Source organism: Lonchura striata, chromosome 37, assembly GCF_046129695.1.
Source record: "Lonchura striata isolate bLonStr1 chromosome 37, bLonStr1.mat, whole genome shotgun sequence".
Lineage (NCBI taxonomy): Eukaryota > Metazoa > Chordata > Aves > Passeriformes > Estrildidae > Lonchura > Lonchura striata.
In genome coordinates, this window is record NC_134639.1 from 323,663 (window position 1) to 348,237 (window position 24,575).

The window sequence follows — 24,575 nt, forward strand, 5'->3', positions numbered from 1 at the left end:
GGTTTGGGGGAGGTTTGGGGGGTTTGGGGGGGTTTGGGGGAGGTTTGGGGGGGTTTGGGGGGGGTTTGGGGGAGGTTTGGGGGGGTTTGGGGGGGTTTGGGGGGATCTGGGGGGGTTTGGGGGGATTTGGGGGGATTTGGGGGAGGTTTGGGGGGTTTGGGGGGGTTTGGGGGGGTTTGGGGGGGTTTGGGGGAGGTTTGGGGGAGGTTTGGGGGTTTGGGGGGGTTTGGGGGAGGTTTGGGGGGGTTTGGGGGGGTTTGGGGGGGTTTGGGGGGATTTGGGGGGGTTTGGGGGGGTTTGGGGGGATTTGGGGGGGTTTGGGGGGGGTTTGGGGGTTTTGGGGGGGTTTGGGGGAGGTTTGGGGGAGGTTTGGGGAGGTTTGGGGGGGTTTGGGGGGGTTTGGGGTATTTGGGGGGGTTTGGGGGGGTTTGGGGGGGTTTGGGGGAGGTTTGCAGGTTTTGGGGGGGTTTGGGGGAGGTTTGGGGGTTTTGGGGGGGTTTGGGGGAGGTTTGGGGGGGTTGGGGGGGGTTTGGGGGGGTTTGGGGGAGGTTTGGGGGAGTTTGGGGGAGGTTTGGGGGGATTTGGGGGTATTTGGGGGGTTTGGGGGGTTTGGGGGGATTTGGGGGAGGTTTGGGGGGGTTTGGGGGGGTTTGGGGGGATTAGGGGGGTTTGGGGGGGTTTGGGGGAGGTTTGGGGGGTTTGGGGGAGGTTTGGGGGAGGTTTGGGGGGTTTGGGGGGATTTGGGGGGGTTTCGGGGAGGTTTGGGGGAATTTGGGGGGATTTGGGGAGGTTTGGGGGGTTTGGGGGGTTTGGGGAGGTTTGGGGGGTTTGGGGGGGTTTGGGGGGGTTTGGGGGAGGTTTGGGGGGATTTGGGGGGGTTTGGGGGGGTTTGGGGGAGTTTTGGGGGAGGTTTGGGGGGACTTTGGGGGGGTTTTGGGGAGGTTTGGGGGGGATTTGGGGGGGTTTGGGGAGGTTTGGGGGGATTTGGGGGGAATTGGGGAGTTGGGGGAGGTTTGGGGGGATTTGGGGGGGTTTGGGGGGATTTGGAGTTTGGGGGATTTGGGGGGTTGGATTTGTTTGTTTGGGGGGGTTTGGGGGAGGTATGGGGATTTGGGGGATTGGGAGGTTTTTTGGCAATTTTCAAATTTTCGGTATAGATTTTATTTGTTCAGTGTTAAATTTTTGCAAACACCCCCCTGCTCGGGCCCTCTCCCTGAGCGCGGCCCTCGTGCCCCAGCGTGCGCTTGGTGATGTCCGTGTTCTGTTTTGGGGGGATTTGGGGAATTTGGGGGGATTTGGGGAATTTGGGGGGATTTCGGGGGAATTAGGGAGGATTTCGGGGGGTTTGGAGGGGATGTGGCGGGTTGTGGGGGGTTTGGGGCAGGATTTGGGGAAATTTGGGACAGGATTTTTGGGGATTTGGGGGGTTTTGAGGGGAATTTGGGAGGATTTTTGGGGATCCGGGGGGAGTTTGGGGGGGAATTTGGGGAGAATTTGGGACAGGATTTTTGGGGATCCGGGGGGAGTTTTTGGGGGAAATTTGAGAAGATTTGGGAGGAATTTGGGGGGTTTTGGTGCTGTCAGAGCCGGGATCGGGGGCGCTGGACCCCCCAGGCCTCGGGAGGTTTTTGGGGTGAAGCTGGGCAGGATTTGGGGGTGGATTTGGGGGTCCCGGGCCCCCCGACCTTGAACTCGTTGAGGAGGGGGTCGGAGCTCTGCTTCACCCCGGACAGGTCCAGGCGCCGCTGGTAATCCTTCAGCTTCTGCGGGGAATTTCGGGGGGATTGGGGCGATTTTGGGGCATTTTGGGGGTTCCAGGGGGATTTTGGGGTGCCCTGGGGGGCCCAAGTGGGAATTTGGGGAATCCAGGGGGGTCCTGGATGGAATTTGGGGAGTCCCGGTGAGAATTTTGGGAGTAACCCGGGGGATTTTGGGGTCCCATTTGGATTTTGGGGTCCCATTTGGATTTTGGGGTTCCCGATGGGAATTCTGGGTTCCCGGTGGGATTCTGGGGGGGGTCCCGGCTGGAATTTGGGGTTCGCATCGGGAATTTGGGGTTCCCAGTGGAATTTTGGGGTCCTGGGAGGTTTCTGTTGGATATTGGGGTTCCCGAGGGATTCCTGTTGGGAATTTTGGGGTTCCCACTGGAATTTTGGAGTTCCTATTGGGAATCTTGGGGTCCCCGTGTATTTCGGGGTTCCCAGGTGGTTTCCCTTGGAATTTTGGGGTTCCCGTTGGAATTCCGGGGTCCCCTCTGGGAATTTCGGGGTCCCCATTGGGATTTTGGGGTCCCCTTTGGAATTCTGGGGTTCCCATTGGGAATTTCGGGGTTCCCATTGGGAATTTTGGGGTCCCCGCTGGTTTTTGGGTTCCCATTGGGAATTTGGGGTTCCCATTGGAATTTTGAGGTCTCCGCTGGTTTTTGGGATTCCCATTGGAATTTTGGGGTCCCCGTTGGGATTTCGGGGTTTCCTTGGAATTTTGGGTTCCCATTGGAATTTCGGGGCTCCCATTGGGAATTTCGGGGTTCCCATTGGGAATTTTGGGGTCCCCGCTGGTTTTTGGGGTTCCCATTGGGAATTTGGGCTTCCATTGGAATTTCGGGGTTCCCATTGGAATTTCTGGGTCCCAGGGGGTTCCCATTGGGAATTTTGGGGTTCCCCTTTGGAATTTCGGGGCTCCCATTGGAATTTTGAGGTCTCCGCTGGTTTTTGGGGTTCCCATTGGAATTTCGGGGTCCCCGTTGGGATTTCGGGGTTTCCTTGGAATTTTGGAGTTCCCCTTTGGAATTTCGGGGCTCCCATTGGAATTTTGAGGTCCCAGGGGGTTCGCATTGGGAATTTTGGGGTTCTCATTGGGAATTTCGGGGTTCCAGTTGGAATTTCGGGGTCCCGTTGGAATTCCGGCCGTACCATGAGGTTCTCCATGTCGCGCACCTCGCGGTTGACGCGGTTCAGGATCTGCCGGCAGCACTCGGCCGCGCGCTGCACCTTGGCGCGCTCGCCCGCCTCCTCTGCGGGATTTGGGGGATTTTGGGGATTTTTGGGTGGTTTTGGGGCACCTTGGCGCGCTCGCCCGCCTCCTCTGCGGGATTTGGGGGATTTTGGGGGGATTTTGGGATTTTTGGGTGGTTTTGGGGCACCTTGGCGCGCTCGCCCGCCTCCTCTGCGGGATTTGGGGGATTTTGGGGGGGATTTGGGGATTTTTGGGTGGTTTTGGGGCACCTTGGCGCGCTCGCCCGCCTCCTCTGCGGGATTTGGGGGATTTTGGGGGAATTTTGGGGATTTTTGGGTGGTTTTGGGGCACCTTGGCGCACTCGCCCGCCTCCTCTGCGGGATTTGGGGAATTTTAGGGTTCAGGTGGGTTCGGGGTTGATTTTTGGTGGTTCCGAGCGGGTTTTTGTGTTGATCTTTGGGGTCAGGGGTTTTTTGGGGGTGCCAGGTGGATTTTTGGGGTCGGGGGGGGTTTTTGGGCATTCCAAGCGGTGTTCTGGGTTGATTTTTGGGGTTCAGGGCTGATTTTGGTGGTTCCGAGCTGGTTTTTGTGTTCCTCTTTGGGGTCAGGGGTTTTTTGGGGGTGCCAGGTGGATTTTTGGGGTCAGGGGTTTTTTGGGGGTGCCAGGTGGATTTTTGGGGTCGGGGGGTTTTTGGGCATTCCAAGCGGGGTTCTGGGTTGATTTTTGGGGTTCAGGGCTGATTTTTGGTGGTTCCGAGCGGGTTTTTGTGTTCCTCTTTGGGGTCAGGGGGTTTTTGGGGGTGCCGGGTGGGTTTTTGGGGTCGGGGGGTTTTTGGGGGTGCCCGGTGGGTTTTTGGGGTCGGGGGGTTTTTTGGGCATTCCAAGCGGGGTTCTGGGTTGATTTTTGGGGTTCAGGGCTGATTTTTGGTGGTTCCGAGCGGGTTTTTGTGTTCCTCTTTGGGGTCAGGGGGTTTTTGGGGGTGCCGGGTGGGTTTTTGGGGTCGGGGGGTTTTTGGGGGTGCCGGGTGGGTTTTTGGGGGTCGGGGGGGTTTCGGGGAGCCCTACCCGTGCACTTGGTGATGCTGAGCAGCAGCAGCGGGTACTTGGTCAGCCGCTGCATCTCGGTGGGGATGATGTCCTTGAGCTGCAGCCGCCGGCAGCGCGGCCGGCTCTCCGCCTCCTGCGGGGACGGGGATTTTGGGGGGTCCCGGGGGGATTTTGGGGGGTCCCGGGGGTTTGGGGTACCTGGGAGGTGTTTTGGGGTGCTTCGGTGTGTTTTCAGGGTGTTTTTTGGGTGGTTTTGGGCGTTTCAGGGTGGTTTTGGGGTGTTTCAGGGTGGTTTCAGGATGTTTTCAGCTGTTTCAGGCTGTTTTTGGGTGTTTCAGGGGTGTTTCAGGATGTTTTGGGGTATTTCAGGATGGTTTTGGGGTGTTTCAGGATGTTTTCGGGGTGTCTCGGGTGTTTCATGATATTTTCAGGGTGTTTTTGGGCTGTTTTGGGGTGTTTCGGGGTGGTTTCAGGATGTTTTTAGGTGTTTTGGGGTGTTTCAGGATGGTTTTGGGGTATTTCAAGGTGGTTTTGGGATATTACAGGATGTTTTTGAGTGTTTTGGGGTGTTTCAGGATGGTTTTGGGGTGTTTTGGGGTATTTCGGGGTGTTTTGGGGTGTTTCAGGATGTTTTGGGGTGTTTCAGGATGTTTTCAGGGTGTCTTGGGTGTTTCATGATATTTTCGGGGTGTTTTGGGCTGTTTTGGGGTGGTTTCAGGATGTTTTTAGGTGTTTTGGGATGTTTCAGGATGGTTTTGGAGTGTTTGGGGGTATTTCAAGGTGGTTTCGGGGTGTTTCAGGATGTTTTTGAGTGTTTCGGGGTGTTTCAGGATGGTTTTTGGGGTGTTTTGGGGTATTTCGGGGTGTTTTGGGGTGTTTCAGGATGTTTTGGGGTGTTTCAGGATGGTTTTGGGGTGTTTTAGGGTATTTCGGGTGTTTTGGGGTATTTCAGGATGTTTTTGGGGTGTTTCAGCGTGTTTTTCTCTGGTTTTGGGCTGGTTTTGGGTGTTTCGGGTACCTGGATGAACTGGCTGAACCTCGTGTCCTTCCTCTGCTTGGCCTTGAGCTGCTCCAGGGCGAAGCTCTGGCGGCTGCAGAACCGCGCCGAGATCTTCTGGAACCAGCTGCCCTCCGTGCCCTCGAACTGGGGGGGCAGCGGGACCCCAAAATCGACGCTCAGAAGACAGGGGAACCCCAAAACCAACACTGAGACCCCTCCCCGGCGGGGAACCCCAAAACCAACGTTCAGAAAACAGGGGAACCCCAAAAACAACACTCAGAAAACAGGGGGATGCCAAAAACAACGCTCAGAACACCGGGGAACCCCAAAACCAACACTGAGACCCCTCCCCGGCAGGGAACCCCAAAACCAACGTTCAGAAAACAGGGGAACCCCAAAAACAACACTCAGAAAACAGGGGGACCCCAAAAACAACGCTCAGAACACCGGGGGACCCCAAAACCAACATTGAGACCCCACAGAAAACCGGGGAACCCCAAAACCAATGCTCAGACCCCTCAGACAACCGGGGAACCCCAAAACTGCCACTGAGACCCCCACAGAAAAACGGGGAACCCCCAGAAGGTGAGGGACCCCAGACTCAAAACACAGGACCCCCCCCTGCGCTCCCTCGGACCCACAGAGACCCCCCGAGCCCCCCAATTCCACCCCGAGACCTTGGGACCCCCAAATCCTCCCGGAGCCTCCTCCAAGCTCCCCAAAAAGGAGCCCAGACTCCTTGGAAGGCCGTCAGCCCACCGAAAAGGACCCCAGACCCCAAAAAGGGATCCCAGCCCCTCCAAAAAGCCTCCAGCCCCCCAAAAAGGGACCCCAGACCCCTAAAAAGGACCCCAGACCCCCTCGGGGACCCCCCAATCTCCCCCAGCAACCCACTCCTGATCTTGGCGACCACAGACGCAAGACCCCCCCCAACTTTTCTCCCCGTGACCCCCTGGACTCCCCCACTTGCCCAGGACCCCCAAAAGAAGCCCAGGACCCCCCAGAAGCCCACCCTGGCCAGCAGCACGTCCCCGATCTCGGCGATGATGAAGCCGCTCTCCTCCCGCAGCTTCTTGAGGCTGTCCAGGAACGCAGCTGGGGACCCAAGAAAATCATCAGAACCCCCCAAAAAACCCAAAAAAACCCCCAAAAAATCACCAAGACCCCCCAAAAAACCCAAAAAACCCCCAAAACCCCCGCCAGGGACTCACTGTGCACCTCCACCAGGTCCTCCAGGCTGGGGAAGATGGTGGAGAGCTCCTGCTCGTCGAAGAAGCCCTCGCGGAGCATGGGCTGGTAGAAGAGCTCCAGCAGCACGCGCAGCATGCGGACGTGGGCGTGCTCCGTCAGGAACAGCTCTGGGGGGTTTGGGGGGTTTGGGGGGATTTGGGGGAGATTTGGGGGGATTTGGGGGGAATTTGGGGGGATTAGGGGGGATTTTGAGGGATTTGGGGGGGTTTAGGGGGGATTTGGGGGGATTAGGGGGAATTTGAGGGGATTTGGGGACATTTGGGGGAGATTTAGGGGGGTTTAGGGGGGATTTTAGGGGGGATTTGGGGGGATTAGGGGGGGTTTCAGGGGATTTGGGAGGGGTTTGGGGGGATTTGGGGGACTTTGGGGAGATTTGGGGACATTTGGGGTGGTTTAGGGGGATTTGGGGGGATTAGGGGGGATTTGAGGGGATTTGGGGGGGTTTGAGGGGATTTGGGGGGGGTTTGGGGGAATTTGGGGGAATTTGGGGGGATTTGGGGGGATTTGAGGGGATTTGAGGGGATTTGGGGAGATTTCGGGGGGATTTGGGGGGGATTTGGGGGGGTTTGGGGGGATTGGGGGGATTGGGGGGGATTTTGGGCTGGGTTTCAGGGCAGGTTTTGCGGTATTTCAGCCAGATTTTGGGGCAGGTTTTGGGGCGGGTTTGGGTGATTCCAGCCGCGTTTTTGGGGGTGTTCCAGCCCGATTTGGGGGTGCTCTCACTGTTGAGGATCTCCTGGCGCCGCGGGGAAGGGGATTTGGGTGTTTTGGGGGCTTTGGGGGTGTTTTGTGGGGGTTTTTGGGGTGTTTTGTGGGGTTTTTGGGGTGTTTTGGGGGGTTTTGGGGCGCTCTCACCGTTAAGCACCTCCTGGCGCCGCGGGGAAGGCGATTTGGGGGTTTTGGGGGGTTTTGGGGGTGTTTTGGGGGGTTTTTGGGGTGTTTTGGGGGTTTTTGGGGGGTTTTGGGGGTGTTTTGGGGTGTTTTGGGGGTTTTTGGGGTGTTTTGGGGGTTTTTGGGGGGTTTTTGGGGGGTTTTTGGGGGGTTTTTGGGGTGTTTTTGTGGGGGTTTTTGGGGTGTTTTGGGGGGTTTTTGGGGTGTTTTGGGGGTTTTGGGGCGCTCTCACCGCTGAGCACCTCCTGGCGCCGCGGGGAAGGGGATTTGGGGGTTTTGGGGGGTTTTGGGGTGTTTTGGGGTGTTTTGGGGTGTTTTGGGGTGTTTTGGGGTGTTTTGGGGTGCTCTCACCATTGAGCACCTCCTGGTGCCGCGGGGAAGGGGATTGGGGGTTTTGGGGGGTTTTTGGGGTGTTTTGGGGGTTTTTGGGGGTTTTGGGGGGTTTTTGGGGTGTTTTGGGGGTTTTTGGGGTGTTTTGGGGGGTTTTGGGGTGTTTTGGGGGTTTTTGGGGGTTTTGGGGGGTTTTTGGGGTGTTTTGGGGGTTGTTTTGGGGTTTTTGGGGTGTTTTGGGGGGTTTTTGGGGTGTTTTGGGGGGTTTTGGGGTGTTTTGGGGGTTTTTTGGGGGGTTTTGGGGGGTTTTTGGGGTGTTTGGGGGTTGTTTTGGGGTTTTGGGGTGTTTTGGGGGGTTTTTGGGGTGTTTTGGGGGGTTTTGGGGTGTTTTGGGGGTTTTTGGGGGGTTTTGGGGGGTTTTTGGGGTGTTTTGGGGGTTGTTTTGGGGTTTTTGGGGTGTTTTGGGGGTTTTTGGGGTGTTTTGGGGGGTTTTGGGGTGTTTTGGGGGTTTTTTGGGGTGTTTTGGGGTGTTTTGGGGCGCTCTCACCGTTGAGCACCTCCTGGCGCCGCACCTCGCGCTGCGGCAGCCCCAGCAGCGCCTCGGGCGCCGCGCGCTCGCGCCAGGCCGGCGGCTCCTGCTCCGGCGGCTCCGGCTGCCCCGCGGCCCCCTCCGCACCCCCGCCGGGGGGGGGGTCGCCCCCGCCGGGCCCCCCCGGCTCCGGGCTGCCCGAAACGGGGGAGGGGGAAAGGGTGAGGGGGGCAGGGCAGGGGTTGGGGTGGGGGACCCCCAGATCCCGCGGGTGCTGCTGGAGGGAGCCCCCGACATGGGAATCTAAGGGGAGGGACCCCCCCACATCCCAAAATTACAAATTGGGGGAGGGACCCCCCCAGAATTACAAATTGGGGGAGGGACCTCCCCCAGAATTACAAATTGGGAGAGGGACCCCCCCCACATCACAAAATTCCAAACTGGGAGAGGGACCCCCCCTCAAATCCCAAAATTACAAACTGGGGGAGGAGACCCCCCCCCCCCCTCACATCCCAAAATCCCAAATTTGGGGGAGGGACCCCCCCCACATCCCAAAATTCCAAATTGGGGGAGGGACCCCCCTCAAATCCTCCCAAAATTACAAATTGGGGGAGGGACCCCCCCACATCCCAAAATTCCAAATTGGGGAGGAGACCCCCCCCACATCCCAAAATTCCAAATTGGGAGAGGGACCCCCCCCCCACATCCCAAAATTACAAATTGGGGTAGGGACCCCCCCCTAAATTCCAAACTGGGGGAGGGGACCCCCCCCAAAATTCCAAATTGGGAGAGGGGACCCCCCCACATCCCAGAATTCCAAATTGGGGGAGGGGACCCCCCCCACATCCCAAAATTACAAATTGGGGGAGGGACCCCCCTCAGAATTACAAATTGGGGGAGGGACCCCCTCAAATCCCAAAATTACAAATTGGGAGAGGGGACCCCCCCCAGAATTACAAATTGGGGGAGGGACTCCCCCCACATCCCAAAATTACAAAATGGGAGAGGGGAACCTCCCCCCACATCCCAAAATTACAAATTGGGGTTGGGACCCCCCCCTAAATTCCAAATTGGGGGAGGAGACCCCCCTCAAATCCCAAAATTCCAAATTGGGGGAGGGACCCCCCCACATCCCAAAATCCCAATTTGGGGGGGGGTCTCACATTGATCCTGGCCCAAATCCCAAACTGGGGGGTTTAACACTGGTTCTGGGGGTGTAACCCCAAATCCTGGCGTTTAACCCAAATCCTGGGGGGTTTCACCACAAATCTTGGAGTTTTAACCCCAATCCTGTTGTTTTTACCCCAAATCCTGTTTTTTCACCCCAATCCTGTTTTTATACCCCAAATCCTGTTTTTTCACCCCAATTCTGGGTTGTTTTGACCCCAATCCTGTTTTCCCACCCCAATCCTGTTGTTTTTACCCCAAATCCTGTTTTTTCACCCCAATCCTGTTTTTTATACCCCAAATCCTGTTTTTTTCACCCCAATTCTGGGTTGCTTTGACCCCAATCCTGTTTTTATACCCCAAATCCAGTTTTTTTTACCCCAATACTGTTGGTTTTACCCCACCAAATTCTGTTTTTTCGCCCCAAATCCTGTTTTCCCACCCCAATCCTGTTGTTTTTTACCCCAAATCCTGTTTTTCTGCCCCAATCCTGTTTTCCCACCCCAATCCTGTTGTTTTTACCCCAAATCCTGTTTTCCCGCCCCAATCCTGTTGTTTTTACCCCAAATCCTGTTTTCCCACCCCAATCCTGTTGTTTTTACCCCAAATCCTGTTTTTCCACCCCAATCCTGTTTTCCCACCCCAATCCTGTTGTTTTACCCAAATCCTGTTTTTCCACCCCAATCCTGTTGTTTTTACCCCAAATCCTGTTTTTTCACCCCAATCCTGTTTTCCCACCCCAATCCTGTTGTTTTTACCCCAAATCCCATTTTTCCACCCCAATCCTGTTTTCCCACCCCAATCCTGTTGTTTTTACCCCAAATCCTGTTTTTCCGCCCCAATCCTGTTTTCCCCACCCCAATCCTGTTGTTTTTACCCCAAATCCTGTTTTCCCGCCCCAATCCTGTTGTTTTTACCCCAAATCCTGTTTTCCCGCCCCAATCCTGTTTTCCCACCCCAATCCTGTTGTTTTTACCCCAAATCCTGTTTTTACACCCCAATCCTGTTTTCCCACCCCAATCCTGTTGTTTTTACCCCAAATCCTGTTTTTCCGCCCCAATCCTGTTTTCCCACCCCAATCCTGTTGTTTTTACCCCAAATCCTGTTTTTCCACCCCAATCCTGTTTTCCCACCCCAATCCTGTTGTTTTTACCCCAAACCCCCACAACCTACGTGGGGGGGGGTCCCTGCAGGTCGGCGTTGCTGCGGGAGCGGGGGGGGAGGGGCTGGCGACCCCCACCCGATTTTTGGGAGCGGCGCCGCTCGGGGGGGGCCCGGAGGCTCTCGGAGCGCCCCAGCCGGGGGGGGATCCTGGGGGGCCCCAAAAAAGCCGAAATACGGGGGGGGGGCACGGACGGGACGAGGACGGAGACAAAATTGGGGAGGGGGTCCCAAAAAATGGGGGGGGCATGGACGGGACGAGGACGGAGACAAAATTGGGGAGGGGGTCCCAAAAAATGGGGGGGGCATGGACGGGACAAGGACGGAGACAAAATTGGGGAGGGGGTCCCAAAAAATGGGGGGGGGGCACGGACGGGACGAGGACGGAGACAAAATTGGGGAGGGGGTCCCAAAAAATGGGGGGGGCACGGACGGGACGAGGACGGAGATGGAAATTGAGGGGGGGGCTCCCAAAAAAGCCAAAAATAAAAAGGTGGGGGGCACAAGGACAGAGACAGAAATTTGGGGAGGGGGCGTGCGGGAGAAAAGCCGTGAGCGATTTTTGGGGAGGGGTCTCGCCCGTGCGGGGTGGGGGAGGGGAGGGGGGTACTTAGCTCGTTAATTTGGGGGGGGGCGACGCTGAGACCCCCCCCAGGGGTCATGCAAGGGGGGGGGGCACCAACCTGAGGCGGCGTCTGGGGAGAGAAGCGAATTTGGGGAGGGGTCCCAGCCCCCAAAGGCATTCAGGGTTAATTGGGGGGGGGTTAATTAGGGGAGGGGGGGTTAATTTTGGGGGGGGGCTTCCGGCTCCCAAAAGCAATCAGGGAGGGGTGATTGGGGGTGGTTAATTAGGGGGGTTAATTTGGGTGGGTAATTTGGGGTCTGGGGTCACCATGGGGTGGTGGGGGGGGGCACATTTTGGGTTGGGGGGTCACACCCTAAATTTGGGGGGGTCTCAATCTAAATTTGGGGGGGTCTCACCCTAAATTTGGGGGTGGTCTCACCCTAAATTGGGGGGGTCTCAATCTAAATTGGGGGAGGTCTCACATGAAATTTGGGGAAGGGTCTCACCCTGATATTGGGGAGGTCTCAATCTAAAATTTGGAGGGGGGTCTCACATTAAATTTGGGGGGGTCTCACCCTAAATTGGGGGGGTCTCAATCTAAATTGGGGGAGGTCGCACATGAAATTTGGGGAGGGGTCTCACCCACCTGTCGCTGCTCTCAGGCCCCCCCTCCTCTGCCGGGGGCTGCTCGCCCGGGGGGGGGCTCCGGGAGGGGCTCCCCCAATTCCGGGGGTCCAGGGGGGTCAGTTCCTGTGGGGGGGTGGATTTAGGGTGGGGGGCTGCAGGAGTGAGACCCCCGCCCCAAAAATCCCCCCTCCCCCCCTCACCTGGGTCGGCCTCGGCGCTGTCCCCGCCCGGGGGGGGGGCGGCGGTGGGGGGGGGTCCCGGGGGGGGTCGGGGGTCCCAGCCGGGACCCCCCCCCGCGGGGGGGGCGGGAGGACCCCACCTCACTCCCCCTCGGGCCCCTCCGCTCGGGGTGGGGGGGCTTCTCGGCTTTGGGGGGGGAGAAAGGGGGGAGTCAGGGGGAGAGACCCCAGACCCAAAATTGGGGGGAGGGGTGAGGGAACCCCCCCCCACCCAGAAAATTGGGGACCCCCAATTGGGAGGGTTGGGGCGGGGTAAATGGGGTGGGGGTCCCAGGGGGGATAAATGGGGTGGGGGTCTCAGGGGGATAAATGGGGTGGGGGACTCAGAAATGGGGGTGGGGTCTCAGGGGGATAAATGGGGTGGGGGACTCAGAAATGGGGTGGGGGTCTCAGGGGGATAAATGGGGTGGGGGTCTCAGGGGGATAAATGGGGTGGGGGTCCCACAGGGGATAAATGGGGTGGGGGGACTCAGAAATGTGGTGGGGGTCCCATGGGGGATAAATGGGGTGGGGGTCCCACAGGGGGGATAAAGGGGGTGGGGGTCCCAGGGGGATAAATGGGGTGGGGTCCCATGGGGGATAAATGGGGTGGGGGGTCCCACAGGGGGTATAAAGGGGGTGGGGGTCTCAGGGGGATAAATGGGGTGGGGGTCCCACAGGGGGTATAAAGGGGGTGAGGGTCTCAGGGGGATAAATGGGGTGGGGGTCCCACGGGGGATTAATGGGGTGGGGTCCCAGGGGAATAAATGGGGTGGGGGTCCCACAGGGGGGATAAAGGGGGGTGGGGGTCTCAGGGGGATAAATGGGGTGGGGGTCCCACGGGGGATTAATGGGGTGGGGGTCCCAGGGGGATATTTGGGGTGGGGGGTCCCATGGGGGGATATTTGGGGAGGGGGTCCGGGGGTACCTTCACCCTCAGGGCCTTTGCTCTGCCTGATCTCAGCACCTACAGAACAAAATTTGGGGAGGGGTCTCCCACCGCGGTGGGGCCCTGCAGAATTTGGGGAGGGGTCTCCCACCCCCGTAGCCCCCTGCAGAATTTGGCGAGGGGTCTCCCACCCCCGTAGCCCACCCCAGAATTTGGAGAGGGGTCTCCCACCCCCCGTAGCCCCCTGCAGAATTTGGAGAGGGGTCTCCCACCCCCGTAGCCCCCTGCAGAATTTGGGGAGGGGTCTCCCACCCCCCGTAGCCCACCCCAGAATTTGGAGAGGGGTCTCCCAGCCCCTGTAGCCCACCCCCCAGAATTTGGGGAGGGGTCTCCACTCACCGTGGGGGTCCCGGCCCCACAGCGCGGCCCCGGGGAGGCTGAAACCCCTCCGGGCCTTTCCCGGGGGGTCCCTGCCGGAGATCTGCGGGGAGGGGGAGGTGAGGAGGGGTCTTGGGGGGTTTTTGGGGGGGGTCTCGGGGGATTTTGGGGCGGGGGTCCCGGGGGGGGGTGGTTTTGGGGCGGGGGTCCTGGGGAGGATTTTGGGGCGGGTTTTAGGGCAGGGGTCTTGGGGGGATTTGGAGGGCATCTCGGGGGGATTTTGGGTGGGGGTCTCTGGGGATTTGGGTGGGGGTCCTGGGGAATTTTGGGGGGAGGTCTTGGTGGGATTTGGAGGGGGTCCTGGGGGACTTGGGGCGGGGGTCTCTGGGAATATGGGTGGGGGTCTCGGGAAATTTGGGGGGGGTCTCAGGGAATTTGGGGGGGTCTCGGGGGATTTGGGGGGGTCCCAGGGGATTTGGGTGGGGGTCTCTGGGGATTTGGGTGGGAGTCTCTGGGGATTTGGGTGGGGGTCTCGGGGAATTTGGGGCGGGGGTCCTGGGGGATTTGGGGCGGGGGTCTCGGGGAATTTGGGGGGGGTTCTCGGTGGGATTTGGGTGGGGGTCTCGGGGAATTTGGGGCGGGGGTCTCGGGGAATTTGGGGCGGGGGTCTCGGGGAATTTGGGGGGGGTTCTCAGTGGGATTTGGGTGGGGGTCTCAGGGAATTTGGGGGGGTCCCAGGGGATTTGGGGCGGGGGTCCCGGGGGATTTGGGGGGGGTCCCGGGGAATTTGGGGGGGGGATTCTCGGTGGGATTTGGGTGGGGGTCCCGGGGAATTTGGGGGGGGTTCTCGGTGGGATTTGGGTGGGGGTCTCGGGGAATTTGGGGCGGGGCTCCTGGGGAATTTGGGGGGGGGGGTCCTCTGTGGGATTTGGGTGGGGGTCTCGGGGAATTTGGGGTGGGGGTCCCGGGGAATTTGGGGGGCAGGGTTCTCGGTGGGATTTGGGTGGGGGTCTCAGGGAATTTGGGGCGGGGGTCTCGGGGAATTTGGGGTGGGGTCTCGGGGAATTTGGGGGGGTTCTCGGTGGGATTTGGGTGGGGGTCTCGGGGAATTTGGGTGGGGGTCCAGGGGGATTTGGGTGGGGGTCTCGGGGAATTTGGGTGGGGGTCCCGGGGAATTTGGGGCGGGGCTCCTGGGGAATTTGGGGGGGGGTTCTCGGTGGGATTTGGGTGGGGGTCTTGGAGAATTTGGGGCGGGGCTCCCGGGGATTTGGGGTGGGGTCCCGGGGAATTTGGAGCGGGGGTCTCTGGGGATTTGGGTGGGGGTCTCTGGGGATTTGGGTGGGGGTCCCGGGGATTTGGGGGGGGGTCTCGGGGAATTTGGGGCAGGGGTCCTGGGGGATTTGGGGGCGGTTCTCGGTGGGATTTGGGTGGTGGTCTCGGGGAATTTGGGGGGGTCCCAGGGGATTTGGGGTGGGGGTCCCGGGGGATTTGGTGGGGGGGGTTCTCGGTGGGATTTGGGTGGGGGTCTCGGGGAATTTGGGGCGGGGGTCCCGGGGGATTTGGGGGGGGTTCTCGGTGGGATTTGGGTGGGGGTCTCGGGGAATTTGGGGCGGGGGTCCCGGGGGATTTGGGTGGGGGTCCCGGGGAATTTGGGCGGGGGTCCCGGGGGATTTGGGGGGGGTTCTCGGTGGGATTTGGGCGGGGGTCTCTGGGGATTTGGGTGGTGGTCTCGGGGAATTTGGGGGGGTCCCAGGGGATTTGGGGTGGGGGTCCCGGGGAATTTGGTGGGGGGGGTTCTCTGTGGGATTTGGGGTGGGGGTCTCTGGGAATTTGGGCGGGGGTCCCGGGGATTTGGGTGGGGGTCTCGGGGAATTTGGGCGGGGGTCCCAGGGGATTTGGGGTGGGGGTCCCGGGGAATTTGGGGGGGGGGGTTCTCGGTGGGATTTGGGTGGGGGTCCCGGGGAATTTGGGTGGGGGTCCCGGGGGATTTGGGGGGGTTTCTCAGTGGGATTTGGGTGGGGGTCTCGGGGAATTTGGGGCGGGGGTCCCAGGGGATTTGGGGGGGGGGGGTTCTCTGTGGGATTTGGGTGGGGGTCTCTGGGAATTTGGGTGGGGGTCCCGGGGGATTTGGGGGGGGGGTTCTCGGTGGGATTTGGGTGGGGGTCCCAGGGATTTGGGTGGGTGTCTCTGGGGATTTGGGCGGGGGTCCCGGGGATTTGGGGGGGGTCTCACCTTCTTGCGGAAGAAGTTGGATTTGGGTTTTTTGGCCTCGCCGCCCTTGGCTCGGACCCCCAGGGATTTCATGTAGGAGACGATGGCGCCGAAAATCAGAGAGCTGGGGGCGGGGGGTCAGGGGGGATCGGGGGCTTTGGGGGGATTTGGGGGGATTTGGGGGTCCCAGGGGGATTTGGGGGTCATGCCGGAACCCCCAGACCCGCTCGGAGCCCCCCGGGGGTCCCCAGCCCCCCCCCAAGCCCCCCCCTCACCTTTTCTCCTCATCAGACGAGATGGTCGGGCTGGGGGGGGAGAGCGGGGTCACCCCAGAAGTGAATTTGGGGAGGGGTCTCTCCCGCGGCCGCAGCCCCCTCCCCACGCACAGCTTCTCCACCAGCCCCCTCCCCACTCACAGCCTCCCCTGCAGCCCCCTCCCCACTCACAGCCTCCCCTGCAGCCCCCTCCCCACGCACAGCCCCTCCACCAGCCCCCTCCCCACGCCCCGCAGCCCCCTCCCCACGCCCTGCAGCCCCCTCCCCACACCCTGCAGCCCCCTCCCCACGCACAGCCTCTCCTCCAGTCCCCTCCCCACCCCGCAGCCCCCTCCCCACTCACAGCTTCTCCACCAGCCCCCTCCCCACTCACTGCATCCCCTGCAGCCCCCTCCCCACGCACAGCCTCTCCTCCAACCCCTCCCCACGCCCTGCAGCCCCCTCCCCACGCACAGCCCCTCCTCCAGCCCCCTCCCCACGCACAGCCCCTCCTCCAGCCCCCTCCCCACACCCCGCAGCCCCCTCCCCACGCCCCGCAGCCCCCTCCCCACGCACAGCCTCTCCTCCAGCCCCCTCCCCACGCCCCGCAGCCCCCTCCCCACGCACAGCCTCTCCTCCAGCCCCCTCCCCACGCCCCGCAGCCCCCTCCCCACGCCCCGCAGCCCCCTCCCCACGCCCCGCAGCCCCCTCCCCACGCACAGCCCCTCCTCCAGCCCCCTCCCCACACCCCGCAGCCCCCTCCCCACGCCCCGCAGCCCCCTCCCCACGCACAGCCTCTCCTCCAGCCCCCTCCCCACACCCCGCAGCCCCCTCCCCACGCCCCGCAGCCCCTCCCCACGCACAGCCTCTCCTCCAGCCCCCTCCCCACGCCCCGCAGCCCCCTCCCCACGCACAGCCTCTCCTCCAGCCCCCTCCCCACGCCCCGCAGCCCCCTCCCCACGCACAGCCTCTCCTCCAGCCGTGCCAGCAGGCTCTGGGCCAGCTGCCGCTCCCGGGCCTCGCCCCCCGCGGGGTCCCGGGCCCGGCTCCGCTCCAGCTCCGCCAGCTCCGGCTCGCCCGGCGTCATCCCCATCAGCCGCTTCGACCTGGGGAGGGGGCGTCCTGAGACCCCCGCCCACCCTCACCCGCCCCCGAGACCCCCAACCACCCCCGAGACCCCCATCAGGTGCTTGAACCTGGGGAGGGGGCGTCCTGAGACTCCTGAGACCCCCCGAGACCCCCGCCTACCCCCCACCCCCCCCCATCAGCCGCTTGGACCAGGGGAGGGGGCGTCCTGAGACCCCCGAGACCCCCACCCCCTGAGACCCCCACCCACACCCCCCATCAGGCGCTTGGACCTGGGGAGGGGGCGTCCTGAGACCCCCGAGACCCCCCGAGACCCTCATCAGCTGCTTGGACCTGGGGAGGGGGTGTCCTGAGACACCCGAGACCCCCCGAGACCCCCAACCACCCCGAGACCCTCATCAGCTGCTTGGACCTGGGGAGGGGGCGTCCTGAGACCCCCGCCCACCCCCGAGACCCCCATCAGCTGCTTGGACCTGGGGAGGGGGCGTCCTGAGACCCCCGCCCACCCAACCCCTCCATGAGCAGCTTCGACCTGGGGAGGGGGCGTCCTGAGACCCCCGAGCCCCCCAACCACCCCGAGACCCTCATCAGCCGCTTGGACCTGGGGAGGGGGCGTCCTAAGACCCCCGCCCACCGCCCCGACCCCGGCCCGAGCCCACCCACCCAAATCGGGCACCTGAAGTCCTCCAGCTGCCGCGCGATCTCCGGCTCCTGGAAGCTCTGGATGTCCTGCAGGAAGCGGCGCTGCGCCTCCTCGGGCAGCAGCTCCGGCCGCGTCCGCTCTGCAGACCCCTCCCCAAATTCACTGCGGGGGTCCCGGGGGGGCAGAGACCCCTCCCCAATTTGAGTAAAGGGATCCCAGGGGGCAGAGACCCCTCCCCGATTTGAGCACGGATAGGCAGCAACGGAGAAACCCTCCCCATTTTGAGTGGGGGGGTCCCATGGGGACAGAGACCCCTCCCCAAATTCACTGCGGGGGTCCCAGGGGGGCAGAGACCCCTCCCCAGTTTGAGCAGTGGGGTCCCAGGGGGCAGAGACCCCTCCCCGATTTGAGCAGGGGGGTTTTGGGGGGAGGCAGCGGGGGAGAGACCCCTCCCCACTTTTACAGGGGGGTTTTGGGGGGAGGCAGCAGGGGAGAGACCCCTCCCCGCTTTGAGCAAGGGGCTTTGGGTCCCATGGGGGGGATAAGTGGGGTGGGGGTCCCACAGGGGGGTAATTGGGGTGCCCTCGAAGCCCCCCACCCAAGCTCGGGGAGTTTCTGGAAGTTTGCAGGAGGGGGTTTGGGGGTCTCTGAAAATGAGGAGGGGGTCGGGGGTCTCACTCACCCAGCTCAAACTGGACGTGGTGTGGGACGGGCACCCGCAGGAGCTGTCAGTGATGGGGGGGGGGGGGTGTCAGGATTTTGGGGATCACTCCTGGGGTGGGGAGGGGGTCCGGGGTGCATTCTGGGGAGGGGTCTCACCCCTGTCTTGTCCAGGAACAAGTGACAGAACTCCAGGAATTGCTTCCTGCCCTCCTTGGGGTTCATCCTCTTCATCATGTCCACGTGCAGGTAGCAGAGCTGGGGTGGGGGGTGGGCAAACGGGCTGACCCCCCCCCAAAATAAACCCCCCAAGCCCCCTCCCCAAATTACACCCCCAAACTTCCCCCTCCCCTGTTTTACCTCAGCTCCAGCCCCTGCCGGCAGGGAGGGGGGAACAGAGACACGAAGTTACTCCGAGGCCGCAGCCCCCCACCCTCCACTGCCCCCCCCGGGGGAAATTTTGCCCCCCAAAATTTTGGGGTGGGGGTCTCGAAGCCCCCTCCCCATCTCACCACGGGGCAGGAGTCGAACTGGAGCACGACATGCTGCAGGAAGGCCGCGAGGGCCAGCGGGTGCTGCCGCAGCTCCTCCAGGCTCTGGAAGTGGCTGCTCTGCTCCTCGGGGGTCTGGGCGGGGGGCGCGGGGTCAGGTTTGGGATTTGGGGAGGGGGGCGCGGCCGAGGGGATCCCCCCACCCGGGACCCCTCCCCAAAACTCACGGGCTCGATGTCGTTCTCGAAGTCCTCGTCCTCGGCGCCGATGATGGCGGCGGCCGGGGGGCCGGGGAGGGGCTGGGGGGCAGCGGGGGTTGGGGGGCTCGGGGGTCCCCCAGACTGCCCGGACACCCCCAGGACCCCCCCAGGCACCCCAAGACCCCTGAGACCCTCCTCCCATACTGAGAGCCCCCGATACCCAGGAGCCCCCAGACCCCCAGACTAAGAGTCCAGGATGCCACAAACCCCCGAGACCCCCAGACTGAGACCCCCCAACACCCAGGACCCCCCAGAGCCCCAGACTGAGACCCCCCCGACACCCAGGACCCCCCCCAGACCCCCGAGACCCCCAGACTGAGACCCCCCCGACACCCAGGACCCCCCCAGAGCCCCAGACTGAGACCCCCCCGACACCCAGGACCCCCCAGAGCCCCAGACTGAGACCCCCCCCGATACCCAGGACCCCCAGACCCCCGAGACCCCCAGACTGAGACCCCCCAACACCCAGGACCCCCCAGAGCCCCAGACTGAGACCCCCCCGACACCCAGGACCCCCCCAGACCCCCGAGACCCCCAGACTGAGACCCCCCCGACACCCAGGACCCCTCCAGACCCCCGAGACCCCCAGACTGAGACCCCTCCAGACCCCCGAGACCCCCAGATTGAGACTCCAGGACGCCAGAAACCCCCAGACCGCCGAGAACCCCAGGCCCCTCCAAACCTCCAGCACCCCCAGACCCCTGAGACCCCCCCTCCATTCCAAGACCCCCACACACCGAGATCCCCCCCCGAGACCCCCAGTACCCCCCAGACCCCCGCGATCTCGGCCCCCAGGGCTCTCCAAGACCCCTGAGCCCCCCAGAACCGGGGGTCCGCGAGGCCCTGCGCCCCCCGGGACCCCCCTCGCCCGCGGGATTTCGGGGGGGGGTCTCCGGACCCCCAGGGTGGGGGGCACCGCTCACCCCATTAAATCCCTCCTCGGGGTCCATCGTGCTCGCGGGGGGGGTTCGTCCTGTCACGAGTTTGGGGAGGTGGTCTCAGATTTTGGGGGGGGTCCCAGGGGTCGGGGGGGGTTTCTCCGCACCCCCCTCTGCTTTGGGGAGGGGTCACGGGTGGGGAGGGGGCGGCGCCGCGCCCCGAGCGGCTCCGGTGCCGTTCGAGGCGGGGGGGCACCAGGGCGGACCCCCCCAAAAAACCCCATTTGGGGTGGGGGACACGCGTGGGAACCCGGGGGGCGACCCCGGGGGGCGAAGGGGAACTTGGGGGGCGTTTGGGGGGGGTCGGGGAGGGCCCAGGAGACCCCCGCCCACCCCCCCCCCCCCCGTACCTGTTTCCGCGCCGGAGAAACGGTCCAGGAAATGGGGGGGGGGGACCGGGGGGGGCGGGGCCGGCGATTTTGGGGTGGATTCGGGTGGGTTTGGGGCGGAAAAGGGCGTTCCCGGGGATTTGGGTTAGTTTCGGGTATTTTTGGGGCGGGTCTGGCCGGAAAGAGGCGTTCTCGGGTGATTTTGGGGGGGGTTTGGGTGTTTTGGGGGCGGAAAAAGGCGTTCCCGGGGCGGGCTCAGGGTTTGGGGTGGATTCGGGTGATTTTGGGGGGGTTTGGGTGTTTTTGGGGCGGAAAAAGGCGTTCCCGGGGCGGGCTCAGGGTTTGGGGTGGATTCGGGTGATTTTGGGGGGGTTTGGGTGTTTTTGGGGCGGAAAAAGGCGTTCCCGGGGCGGGCTCAGGGTTTGGGGTGGATTCGGGTGATTTTGGGGGGGTTTGGGTGTTTTTGGGGCGGAAAAAGGCGTTCCCGGGGCGGGGTCGGGGGTTTGGGGTGGTTTCGTGTGTTTTTTGGGGGGGTTCGGGTATTTTTGGGTAGGAAAAAGGCGTTCCCGGGCGTCGCAGGAGCTTCCTGCAGGAAGTGGCGTGGGACCCACGGGTGGGACCCACGGATCCCCCCCGGGGTGTGGGACCCACGGGATGGGACCCACAGAACCCCATGGGGTGGGACCCATGGGGTGGGACCCACGGAACCCCCACGGGTGGAACCCCATGGGGTGGGACCCACGGGTGGGACCCACAGAACCCCATGGGGTGGGACCCACGGAACCCTCGCGGGGTGTGACCCACAGAGCCACCCCAACGAGACCCCCACTCCAGTGCCAGGAACGCCCGTGACTCGGGGATCCTCTGAGCCCCCTGACCCAAATCTTGGCACCCCTGAGACCCCCCAGAGCCGGACTGTGACATCCCGGTGCTGAGACCCCTGGACTCCTGAGCCCCCAGACCCAAATCCCGAGAGCCCAACACGAGATCCTCCATTCCCCAAGCCCCCCGCGCACCCCGTCCCCTCCTCTGGGGTCCCGGGGGATTTTGGGGCGGGGGTCCCTGGGGATTTTGGGGCGGGTTCCCTGGGGATTTTGGAGGGGGATTTTGGGGCGGGGGTCCCTGGGGACTTTGGGGCGGGCCGCCCCCACTTCCCTCCCCCCGGGGCACTGGGGCGAATCTCCTGCCGGGCCTGGGCGCACGCAGCTGATGGCGGCTGCTCCCCAAATCCGGGGGGCTCCCCCAAAACGGGGGGTCCCGAGCCCCCTCCTCACCCTCAGCCTCCTCCTCCTCCTCCCAGGTATCGCTGGGGGGGATGGGGGGGCTGGGGGCTTCGGGGATCTCGGGGTTTGAGTTTGGATCTGGGGGGGGGTTTGAGGGGTTCTGGGGTGTCGGGGTTTGGGGCTGAGGCTCTTGGGGGTCCCAGGGTTTGGGTCTGGGGGTTTCAGGAGTTCCAGGGTCTCATTTCCGGGGTCTTGGGGGTCTTGAGGATCTCATCTCTGGTTTTTGGGGTGTTTCAGGACTTCCGGGGTCTCAGGGTTTGGGTCTGGGGATTTTGGGGGGTCCCACCTGTGCCCACCCCCCTTAAGGGCGGGTCCCCTGTTACCCACGGCCATGGGTCCCTCCTGAACCCCTTAGGGGGTCTCAGGGGGACCCCAAAACCAAAAACAACCTCCGGGTGCTTCCCCCCAGCCACCTGGGCTGGTGTCACCCCTGGGACCCCCCCCCCAGCTTCCGTCCCCAGCCAGGGCTGAAACTGGGGGGGCAGAACTGAAATTTGGGGGGGCAGAACTGAAATTTGGGGGGGCAGAGCTGGAACTGGGGGGGCAGAGCTGAAATTGAGAGGACAGAGCTGAAATTGGGGGGGCAGAGCTGGAACTGGGGGGGCAGAGCTGAAATTGAGAGGACAGAGATGAAATTGAGAGGACAGAGCTGAAATTGGGGGGGAAGAGCTGGAACTGGGGGGGCAGAGCAGGAATTGGGGGGCAGCAGGGCTGGGGTTCCCCCCGGTGCCACCTGCAGGGTCCCCGTGTAAGACCCCCACCCACGGGGGGTGCAGGGATCCCCCAAAACGGGGTCAGCGCCCCTCCGTGATCCCCCATTTGTCCCCCCCAGGTTCCAAGTGCCACAACAGCTCCTTCCCCGCTTCTCCCGCCCCACGCCCGGAGACCCCCACCCACGGGGGTCCACACTGACCTCCCCAAACGGGGTCAGCGCCCCTCAGCGACCCCCCCCACCAATTTGTCCCCCCAGGTTCCAAGTGCCACAACCTCTCCTTCCTCGCCTCTCCCACCCCACGCCCGGAGACCCCCACCCACGGGGGGGTGCAGGGATCCCCCAAAACGGGGTCAGCGCCCCTCCGTGACCCCCCCAATTTGTCCCCCCAGGTTCCAAGTGCCACAACCTCTCCTTCCTCGCCTCTCCCACCTCACTCCCGGAGACCCCCGCGCTGACGGTGCCCACCCGGCCCGGGGGCTTCTCCTGCGGCTCCGGGGGAGGGGTCCACGTCCAGCCCGTGCCCACCTCCGTGACCGCCGAGCTCGGGGAGTCCCTGAGCCTGGAGTGCCGCTTCGAGCCGCCGGACGCCCGCGTCACCTGGCTGCAGGTGTGTCCCGGCGGCCGCACCTTTGGGTGCCCCTGGCCCCAGGAGCTGCCGGCCCAGGGCGGGGAGCGCTGGGTGGGCCAGGGGGACTCGGGGGTCTCCAGGCTGAGCTTCGCGCACCTGGAGCACAACCACAGCGGGCTCTACTTCTGCCGGGTGAGCTTCAGGAATGCATCCGCGCAGTCCTGCGGCACCTTCGTCAGGGTCCTCGGTGAGTGGGGGGCTCCCGGGGGGGTTTGGGGTGGGGGTCTCCCGGGGGGCTCTTGGGGCGAGAGTTCCTGGGGATTTTGGGGGGATTTTGGGGAGGTTTTGGGGCGGAGGTCCCTGGGGATTTTGGGGTGGGTTTTGGGGCGGAGGTCCCTGGGGATTTTGGGGTGGGTTTTGGGGCGGAGGTCCCTTGGGGATTTTGGGGCGGGGTCTCCCGGAGGGGGTTTTGGGGAGGTTTTCGGGGCGGCTGAGCCGGGCTGCTCCGGCAGAGCCCGTGCCCGTGCCGTTCCTGGACCTGGCAGACGCCACCAAGAACAGGATCATGACGGCGCAGGGAGTGCTGCTGCTGCTGTGTGCTGCGGGGCCGGGGCTGCTGCTGCTCTTCAGGGTGAGGAGGGGGCTCCGGGGGGACCCCCGCCCCTAATTCGGGGTTCTGGTGTCCCCAATCCCGGCCCTGGTGTCCCCAATCCCAGTCCTGGTATCCCTGGTCCCGATCCTGCTGTCCCTGATGTTTCAGTCCTGACAACCCCAATTCCTCCTGGTTCCCCAAAATCCCCTTCCAGATGCCCCTAAATACCCCCTGCCACCCTTAATTCCCCCCCTAAGACCCCCAGTTTCCCATTCAATTCCTCCCCAATCCCCCCTGTACCCCTTTTTTGCCCCCATCACCCCAAATCCCCCCCTCAAACCCCTCTGTACCCCTTTTTCCCCCAAATCCCCCCTCAAACCCCCTGTACCCCTTTTTTTGCCCCCATCACCCCAAATCCCCATTTTTTCCCCCAAATCCCCCCCTCAAACCCCCCTGTACCCCTTTTTTCCCCCTCCCAGAAGCGCTGGGCCAATGAGCGGCTCCTCCAGCCCAAGAAAATCTCCCTGGAGGAGGAAAACCTTTATGAGGTGACCTGGGGGGGTGGGCAGTGACACCCTGAACCCCCCAAAAAAGGGTCTGGGGTGTGTTTGGGGGGGGTCCTTCACCCCAAACCAAACCCCTGACCCCAATTTCCCTCCCCAGGGGCTGAACCTGGATGAGTGCTCCATGTACGAGGACATTTCCCGGGGGGTTCAGCCCACCTACCAGGACGTGGGTACCCCCCCTGCCGACGGGCTCCTGGAGAAGCCTTAAAAGCCCCCCAAAAATGAGGGGGGGTCCCAAAGACCCCTCCCCAAACCCCTGCGTGCCCCCCGACCCCACGAAGGCTTTGCTTTGGTATCTCAAGGCGGCGCTGATGCCAAGCCCCTCCCCAAAATAAAACTGGAGCTGATGAATCGCTAATAAACAATTAATTAATCTTTAATAAGTTTTGAATAAATAATGAGGGTGAGACCACTGGTTTCCTCCCATTGTCCCTAATTTCCTCAAAATTCCCCATTTTACCCCATTATCATGTTTCCCCCTGTTTTACCCCATTATCCAAAGTTTCCCACATTTTATCCGGTTTTTCGCCCATTTCTCCCAATTTTTCCTATTATTCCCAAATCCCCCATTCTATCCCATTTGCTCCCTTCTCCAAGTTTCTTGTTTTAAATAGAATGTATGCATAACCATGAAAGATATATGAATATACAACAAGTGTATTAGTTTAAGGGTAATTCCTTTGTTCACATGGTGTGCTTTTCGTGACTTTGATCATCCGGACATCCATAATTCTTTGCTTTTTATTGTCTTGTAGTTGCCCTAATTCTAAACTTTATTACTCTAATTGTGTTACTATTTCTATAACCATTTTATTATTATTAAACTTTTAAAATTTAAAAAGGCACGTGATTGGCGTTTTTCATACCTCCCCATTCTCCCATTTTTCCCCAATTTCCATTATTTCCCATTCTCTCTGTTCTAATTCTAATTCTAAACTTTATTACTCTAATTGTGTTACTATTTCTATAAC

The 24,575-nt window shown here is 62.1% G+C and overlaps 2 protein-coding genes across 2 annotated transcripts; one reads left to right on the forward strand and one right to left on the reverse strand.

The window, feature by feature from the left end:
* Positions 1–1,174: 1,174 nt before the first annotated feature.
* Positions 1,175–19,923, reverse strand: LOC110476320 (rho guanine nucleotide exchange factor 1). Its single transcript, XM_077789786.1, has 24 exons — positions 19,902–19,923; positions 19,537–19,586; positions 18,581–18,652; positions 18,375–18,488; positions 18,022–18,120; positions 17,885–17,927; positions 17,236–17,341; positions 16,414–16,579; positions 16,050–16,078; positions 15,495–15,524; positions 15,241–15,343; positions 13,030–13,111; positions 12,670–12,708; positions 11,843–11,889; positions 11,543–11,646; positions 10,344–10,481; positions 8,022–8,197; positions 6,214–6,360; positions 6,015–6,097; positions 5,021–5,146; positions 4,021–4,135; positions 2,913–3,013; positions 1,686–1,763; positions 1,175–1,261 (listed from the first exon to the last, which is right to left on the reverse strand). Exons 2-24 carry the CDS (start codon positions 19,561–19,563, stop codon positions 1,175–1,177), a joined length of 2,112 nt encoding a protein of 703 aa, XP_077645912.1. The 5' UTR covers positions 19,564–19,586; positions 19,902–19,923.
* A 644-nt stretch (positions 19,924–20,567) lies between these two features.
* LOC144247981 (B-cell antigen receptor complex-associated protein alpha chain-like) lies at positions 20,568–23,868 on the forward strand. The gene is made up of 7 exons (XM_077789787.1): positions 20,568–20,572; positions 20,981–21,180; positions 21,996–22,058; positions 22,328–22,693; positions 22,959–23,077; positions 23,518–23,586; positions 23,702–23,868. The coding sequence occupies exons 1-7, from the start codon at positions 20,568–20,570 to the stop codon at positions 23,810–23,812; spliced, it is 933 nt and encodes a 310-aa protein (XP_077645913.1). The 3' UTR covers positions 23,813–23,868.
* Positions 23,869–24,575: the final 707 nt, after the last annotated feature.

What these genes read in the sequence shown, in the direction of transcription:
- LOC110476320 (XM_077789786.1), bottom strand. Translation starts at nt 19,563, where the DNA reads ATGGACCCCGAGGAGGGATTTAATGGG. An exon ending in TCGAGAACGACATCGAGCCC is followed by an intron (nt 18,489 to 18,580) that starts GTGAGTTTTGGG and finishes CCCCCCGCCCAG; the next exon opens with ACCCCCGAGGAGCAGAGCAG. An exon ending in GCGCCAGGAGGTGCTCAACG is followed by an intron (nt 6,361 to 8,021) that starts GTGAGAGCGCCC and finishes CAAACCCCCCAG; the next exon opens with AGCTGTTCCTGACGGAGCAC.
- LOC144247981 (XM_077789787.1), top strand. An exon ending in CCTCCTCCTCCTCCTCCCAG is followed by an intron (nt 21,181 to 21,995) that starts GTATCGCTGGGG and finishes TGTCCCCCCCAG; the next exon opens with GTTCCAAGTGCCACAACAGC. An exon ending in GGCTGCTGCTGCTCTTCAGG is followed by an intron (nt 23,078 to 23,517) that starts GTGAGGAGGGGG and finishes TCCCCCTCCCAG; the next exon opens with AAGCGCTGGGCCAATGAGCG.